This window comes from Seriola lalandi, unplaced genomic scaffold (genome assembly GCF_002814215.2).
Source record: "Seriola lalandi dorsalis isolate HSWRI2012SDOR001 ecotype SW California unplaced genomic scaffold, Sedor1 jcf7180002054893, whole genome shotgun sequence".
NCBI lineage: Eukaryota > Metazoa > Chordata > Actinopteri > Carangiformes > Carangidae > Seriola > Seriola lalandi.
The window spans coordinates 32,747-40,535 of record NW_019525445.1 but is presented as its reverse complement, the minus strand read 5'-3'; the positions used below and the strand labels follow the sequence as shown (position 1 = coordinate 40,535).

Genomic DNA, 7,789 nt, shown 5'->3' with positions numbered 1-7,789 from the left:
CACCCCCCTTTTACTCGCACTTTCTGCTCTGTGTCTGGGCTTCTTATTCTCACCACTCCTCTTCCCTGCTCTCACGCTCCTGTTACTTTGAGCATTGCTCATCCACAGCTCTTCATGTGCATGTGGAGGATGTCGTCTCAGGTGCTTCTTTTTTTCTTTTTTTTTGCAAATGGCAGCATGTTGTCAAAAAAAGGTACACATCCTCGTTCGTTCATTTCATTATGGACTTTGTTACATATCTTAATTGTAAAATGTTGTGTCCTTGCATCACACTACAGTGGCTGCAAGGTTGGTGCTTGTAGAGCCAAAATGTTAGTTGACTGACAGAAAATAATTGGCCACAACTGATTGTTTGTTTTAATAAATTTTCAAGCATTTGAGAGAAAATGTGTTATGTTTTGATTTGCACTGTTCAGACAAAATAAGCAATTTGAAGATGTTACCTTGGGTTCTGAGGGATGGTTGTCACTCTTCTGGCATTTTATCGACCAAACAATTCATCTTTTCACAGAGAAAGTAATCAGCAGTGATGAAAATGATGCGTAGTTGCAGCCCTATGTTGATAAGCTGATAGATATTCATTTACAAGACCTATTCCTTTACATTTATACAATCTTGGGTAATGTCTCATGACTGTTTGGAGCAGTTATAAAGATTAGAGCTTTCACTTTGGCTGTATCAGTATAGTTTCCAGGTTATGCAAGACTTGGTAAAAGTCACACATTATTGAACCAAGACTAAAGTGGGTTTCCATTTATCCTTCCAAGTAAAATGAATTCATCCTCCTCCTCAGATTCCGCCTCATCTCAGTGCTTCCTTCTGTTATTTAAATCTCTCTGGTCTTTAAATCTTATCAGCATACAAACTAGAAAATACCAGACTCTTGGTCTTTAACTATTAACTTTGCTACACCGACTATGAAGAGACTGACTTCTGCATCTTGTTATAGTTAATCAAATAAATTTGCATTGCGGCTGGACTGTAGGGATTCTCCCCGCGCCCCATATCAGCAAACCTCTGCTGAGGTGCTCTCCAACAGGACACTACAGGGCAAAGTAAAAACAAGCATTTCCCCCCACAGGAAGCAATAGATTATCACATTATTATTATTGTGATAATGGCCGAAGAGAGGGCGTAGTAGTATTTCATATCCTTGTTTTTCCTGCTGTTCGACTACTCCGATAGCAGGCACGGGGCCCAGCGATGCTATCTGATGTCACCACATTAAACAATAACAAGCACTCAGTGTAAACAGGAAACCGGAAGTTGATGTCTGACAGATCAACAGACTGAGAGGGGAGCTCGTACTATTAGCTAGATTAGCCGTTTGAATTGACAGATGAGAAGGAAAACCATGTTAAACTGAAAGGCTGGTCACTAATACTGTGATTATGGCAACAGTATTAACATGTAGCGCTTGTCTTACAATGTTTAAAATTATATTCAAGTACGCTCTGAATCATATTTACATGTTGTTTGCAAACAGTTTCTCTCCTCGTGTTGAATGGGGTTTTTTTTTTGTGAGAGGTGCCACCGGGAACTGATCAGTTACAGGCAGATAGGTACACAGGCTTTAGCACGTTGTTTCACACACATGCACATAGAGGAAGATCGTGAAAACAATCAGTCTGTCAGAAAGCTCTGCCAAGAAACTTGGCAGGCAGGTGAAATAAGACATCTAAGGAAAGCAGGGAGACAGAGAAGAGACAGAGGAGGCAGGAGCTGCAAAAGCACTGATCTGTTGTTCAGTTTGTCTGCACTAACTGACTCGCTGCAATTTCTCCACCTGTCAGCAACAACTCACCAGAATGCTGTGTGTGTGTGTGTGTGTGTGTGTGTGTGTGTGTGTGTTTTGGAGAGATTTTTTTTTTGTTTTTTTCTCTTCCAAGGCAGCATCGTTATTCTTGGCTCAGTAGAATGGCGAGTCTTTAGGGAATAAAACGGACACAGACATTCAGTCTTAGACATCCCCATACACACACACACACACACACACACACACACACACACACACACACACACACACACACAAAGCTGGAATTCCCCCGGATGTCACCCTTGCCCTGTTGGCATTGTAACTGTTTAAATGAAAGGAGAGTGGCTGAAACAAACTCCCACAATCCTCTTTCTTCATTCTCTCTCCATCCATTTGTTTCTCCTTCACACACTCTCTGTTCCCCTCTCGTCTTCCCCACCGTGTTTCTCTCTCTCTCTCTCTCTCTCTCTCTCTCTCTCTCTCTCTCTCTCTCTCTCTCTCTCTCTCCACATCCCAACGCCCTCTCCATCCCATCACTCTGTCACTTCCTGTCTCTCTCTTCAGGTCTGTGTTAGTCCAATATATTAAATATTAATGTCAGTTGTGCTCTGAGCCATAATTGCCATCTCAGCCCCTGAATAATGGATGTCACTGTGCTGTTCGCCACTGCATCATGGCTAACGGGCTAAAAAAACAGCATGCAGCTGTGGTTGGCAACATTACTATGGCTAACAGAATGAATAACACTAGCATCCTGGTGTGGTTGATTACATTATCATGGTTAACAGGCTAAGAAAAAAAACCAACAGAATCCAGCTGTGCTACTGAGCCAGCGTCTCAGACCTTTTCTTTTATTTCTGTAGTTAGCAAGTGTGCAGAGGCAAAACATATTAGAGACTATTTGGCCCATACAAACCTAGAGTCCTTGTTGCAGTGTTGCATTGAATTGTTGTGTTGGTCATGAGCAGCAGGTCTGCCGGACCTGCAGTTAGTGTTTGCCTTTTTATTATTCGTAGCCACCATCTTTCCCAAACCTTAACCAAGTGTTTTTCTTACATCACCCTAACCATACATTTAGCCACCCATAACAAGCTCTCCCTAAACATGGTAGATGCCAGATATAGATATTGTAGAAAGCGGGAAAGAAAAAAAAAAAAAACAGAAAAAAAGAAGTAATTTATCATAATCCAGGGTTTGCTAAATTATCCAGTATTGACAGTCTTGGCATGAGAAAAGGTTCATAGACACCATGTGTAATGATAAGCATATGGAGTCTGGTAGCCAAGTGATTAAAACACACACCATGCAAGCGCTATGTTCCTGGTTCAACGCAGCATCTTTCGTTTTTTTTTTTTTTTTTACCATTCTAACACTTCCCTGTGCAGATTGTGTGTGTATGTGTGTGTGTGTGTGTGTGTGTGTGTGTGTGTGTGTGTGCGCGTGTGTGTGTGTGTGTGCATGCGTTGCAGCATGCAGGACTGGTGTTGGGTCAGCTCTCTGAGTGTGATACTCACAATATAGCAAAGGTCAACATCGCTGTTATCACTTGAACATGATCCGGCCTCGGAGAGAGGGGGAGACTGCTCCCCTCCCTCACAGTCATTCAGACTCTTATAATTGCCCGATTTAATTGGAGGCCTCTTAACGACCAGTGACTGGACCGGCCAATCAATTCACACAAGGTGTGTGTGTGTGTGTGTGTGTGTGTGTGTGTGTGTGTGTGTGTGTGTGTGTGTGTGTGTGTGTGTAGCTGCGGGGCCTTTTTGTAGCAGAGTTGATTAGGCCAGATGGGGTCAAGTGAAGGGGGAAGAGGAACGCACACATACCGCATTAAAATGTAGAAGATGTTCTGCTGGCAATCAATGAGAGAAAACGCTCTCACAGGAAACAGACGGAAGGAGTCAAGCTATAGACGGAAATATGAAAAATAATGAGTGATATCATCAGATCACCAAAGACATCAGATCACGCTTGGCTGAAATTATTTGGTTTGTGAAGACACTGAGAGGGGGAAATTAATGGCTGCATCAGATGAGGCTGCGATGATGATTTCAGTGATGATCTAAGTCAGCGCTTAACTTCATCAGTGGTGCAGCATTAAAGACGAGAGTCTTTCTCGTTCACCTTTGGATGTGCTAAAAAACAGTTACCCCATATTTACACCCGGCGGGCATTAAAATGCATTGTAATACGTATTCAGGAACGCTTTGATGAATGGGTTTGTGTGTTGTCAGTACCTTCTGTTCATAAAGTACAAGATACAAGTTTCCCCAGACTCTAAAGGGGTAGAGATAACAGTTGGTGGCAATGGTGAGCTGTAAAAGGCAGCGACGTGCCAGTAAAGGATAAGTAGAGGAAGCTCACAAGGTGATGTGGACAATGCAGGTATCAAAGCATTCAAAATAAAAGTTTTGAAAATGTTTTATCTGGTAGGAATGTGTTTGGTTTTTGTTTTTTTTGTCAGATATGTGTGTGATGATGGTAGGGATTCGCTGATCCAAATTTTTTCTCTCTCAAGACCGATTTGTGATGCTTCAGCTCAGGATACCTGCAGAAAAACAAGTGCCGATCCGATACTAGAGCTTTGTTTTTCTTTTTTTTCATTTGTATACCACACTGTGTGGAACTCATTGCGATACTTTTCATGTAAAGCAACATGAGGGCAGGAAATGCTGTGGCCTGCTGTGAATGAATGAATGCTGATTGCAGAAACTCTTTACACCTGATTTGGCACAGATACCCATGTAGTGGATCCGTTCAGTGCCTCCCCAGTTGATTGTAAAGAAACAGCCTTATTTACAGAAATAAATCTGCAGGGTATAAGTACGCTTTTGAGGTGCTGCACTCTTTTCATTTTGTGCTTCTTCATACTTTTCATCCAATGCATTTAAAAAGAAATTTAATTTTACTGACTGTGCTGCAACAGTGTATAAAGAAGTATGACTTAGAGCTGCACATGGAGCACCAACAACATTCAAATGCCGCTTACATGTTCTTACATGAATAATTTAATTCTCCTAAAGCAATTTATCAGATCGAGTACTTTGACTTTTTCTACTTTATTATGTTTTTTTTTTTAAATGAAGACAGATTTTAAATGCATAAACTTTTACATTTGCAAACAGGTTGTGAACATTTTTCCCACCGCTGCTTTTAGTCTCTTCATATTTCAGGCAGATGAGCAGGGGAGTGTGTGAGCCTCCCAGCCGCCCCTGCTACACAGACATGTACAGGGGAGGGTCAGCTGAGGTGGTTGTGTTAACGCTATGCTAGTGTTGTGAAAAGGACTAGACAGTGGGAGGTCAGCAGGGGTCACCGTGGCTGTCCTCCGCTGTGATAGGCTGTCACCCAGGGGTGAGGGGTCAAGATAATTAGGCATGCAGGATCCCAGTGCCGGTGTTCTAACGAAGCCTGAGCTCGTTAGCGCAGAGTTTTACACTCAGACCTGCCACTGGGCTTTGCTGCACCGTCACACACGCACCCACATACACTCGCATGTACATGTTTGCACCCACACACACACACACACACACACATACACACACATACACACACATAAACGCACACCTCTGCTTTGTTCTGGTGGTCCAGTACAAGAGCTGTCATCTACTGAACAGAGGAGCACCAGGCTCAGCCACGAGGGAACGAAGGTGATGCCGACTTGAGAGAAGTTCAAATTATTTAAGTACACAATTGCATTATACTAAGATGAATACAGAGTGTGGACACAGTCTGATCAAACCCACTATAAAACAATGTGGAACTAATCATTGTTGCTGCAACCGAGAGATTCAACTTCATCCTTGTGCAGTCACATTTTATTACCTTGCAGTGAGGTTGCGTTACGTTGTTGCTTTTATTGAGCTGGAACACACACAGATGTAACAAACGCGTGAACATGTGTGTGTCCGTGTTTTTGTGTTTGTTGGTTTTGCCAGGCCGGCCAGCTGGCTCACACCAAAACACAACCTGGATGTGTTTGTCTGCTGTTGATGGCCATCTGTGTGTTTGATTTATTCTGTGATACAGATTCATGACATATGGTCCCGTTTAAAATACCCAATGTCAACATTGTTCCCCTTTTCTTTTTTTTCTTTTTTTTTAATGATATGACACCAGGCTTAGCTTGCTGAAAGTTGTTACCCTGTCAGGGATTAAGTTGATGTTGAACAAAAACGCACAAAAGTAAAAAACTGAAGGTCAAACATGAGATTTTCTCAAACTTGAGTTTGGCTCACAGTCATATATTTTCACCAGTTTTGCTGGAGTGTACTGTTTTATTCAGCTTCTTGTATGTTCATCCAGCACCTTTATGTGGCTTTTCAAAGCAGTTGGCGTGGATTTAAGAACAAAAAGAAAAACAAGGAAATTCCATGAGGAAATTCATTTTGAAGTTTGAAAAGTATGAAATATTAATTTTTGTATCTGTATTTGGGGATGTGTCTGTACTATATGTTGGAAACTGGGCTTGAATTCACACATCCTGAAGGGGGAGTGGGGAGGGAGTCTTCACTCTGGTCTAATGTCAAACTGTTAACCTCAAATATTGCCTTTCCTTTCTGTTTCTATAGATTCTTCCTCAAGTTTTTCCTCAAGTGCAACCAGAACTGTTTAAAGAACGCAGGAAACCCGCGAGACATGAGGAGGTTCCAGGTAGAAACCACTACTTCTTCTTTACTTTTGTTGCTTTATTCTTCTTTTTCTTTGTGTTTGTATGTCTCCCTCTCTCCCTCATTTTCTATCTCTACGTCTAGCTCGTCCCTCTCTCTCTTTCCCTTGTCCCCTGGCTTTTGTGCACATATCTTGATGGTTACTGTAACACATGAACACAGGAATGTGTGTGTATGTGTAAGTAAATAAGCTATCAGCGCCTTCACAGGAAACATGAGATCCTGACCCTGACTAGTCAGAACATAAATATGCACACAATGCAGGGAGACAGAGAGGAGGATGTTAGAGGAAAGAAAGAAAGAAATAAAGAGAAAGAAAGAAAGAAAGAAAGAAAGAAAGAAAGAAAGAAAGAAAGAAAGAGAAAGAAAGAAAGAAAGAAAGACTGGAGGTTGTGGGGTTGTGAATAAGATTTACAGCAGTGCAGTCTTTATTATTTCCTTATCTTCATGGCCAGAATACAATCAGGAAGACACCACTTGAGTCTGAGTAGAGATACTGGACGCCCAAGAGATACTGATAGATTTATTACTACGGCACGTGTGTGTGTGAGAGTATGTGTGTGATATGTATATGTGTGTATTTCTCCTGGTGTGCACTTGTGTGTGTGTGTGTGTGTGCGTGTGTGTGTGTGAGACAGGACAGAGAGACAGAGTCATACAGTAGCGAATGTGTGACAGTATCTGTGCCTCTAATTGTGCAGCTCTATTGTAGTGGAACCAGAGAAGACAGCTCTGTTTCCCTGGGAGATAATTAAGGGCCGGACCCATCAGGAACTATTGAACAGAGGAGGATAGACACCACACACACACACACACACACACACACACACACACACACACACACACACACACACACTACAGTCACAGTGACTCAGTGTGTGTTGCGGGTGATGGTAATAGCAGTGATAACGGGTTACATTTAAAGAGCTTTTCACAGTTTCACGCTCTTAACTCTCCTTGTGATGATCTCTAGACCCCCAACTTTGTAATTCCTCATTTTTGCTTTTCTTTTTTTCTTCCCCTTTGCTCTCTCTCTGCGTTCCCTTTGCTCCTCTCCCCCTTTTCCCTCTCTTACCCATTTCTTCCTCCTCTTTTATGTGCTCACTTTCTTCTCCCTCCACCCATTGCTCTGTCTGCCCCCCCCATCCTGTCCCATCCCCTGCTTCTCTCCAGGTGGTGGTATCAACTACGGTGAGCGTGGAGGGACATGTCCTGTCGGTGTCCGACAACATGTTCGTCCACAACAACTCCAAACATGGCCGACGGGCCCGCAGGCTCGACCCCGTGGAAGGAACGCCGTCTTACCTAGAACACGGTAACACGGGTGTGTGTGTGTGTGTGTGTGTGTGTGTGTGTGTGTGTG

At 42.7% G+C, this 7,789-nt stretch overlaps 1 protein-coding gene across 2 annotated transcripts in view; it reads left to right on the top strand.

Annotated features, from left to right (window-relative positions):
- The window catches only part of LOC111672108 (transcription factor COE1), an 88,884-nt gene that overhangs the window by 50,751 nt on the left and 30,344 nt on the right, over positions 1 to 7,789 (top strand). For both annotated transcript variants that reach the window (XM_023429405.2, XM_023429403.2), the window contains exons 7-8: positions 6,328 to 6,409; positions 7,600 to 7,741. In XM_023429405.2, the coding sequence (XP_023285173.1) occupies positions 6,328 to 6,409; positions 7,600 to 7,741 (224 nt within the window). The remainder of the gene's footprint in view (positions 1 to 6,327; positions 6,410 to 7,599; positions 7,742 to 7,789) is intronic.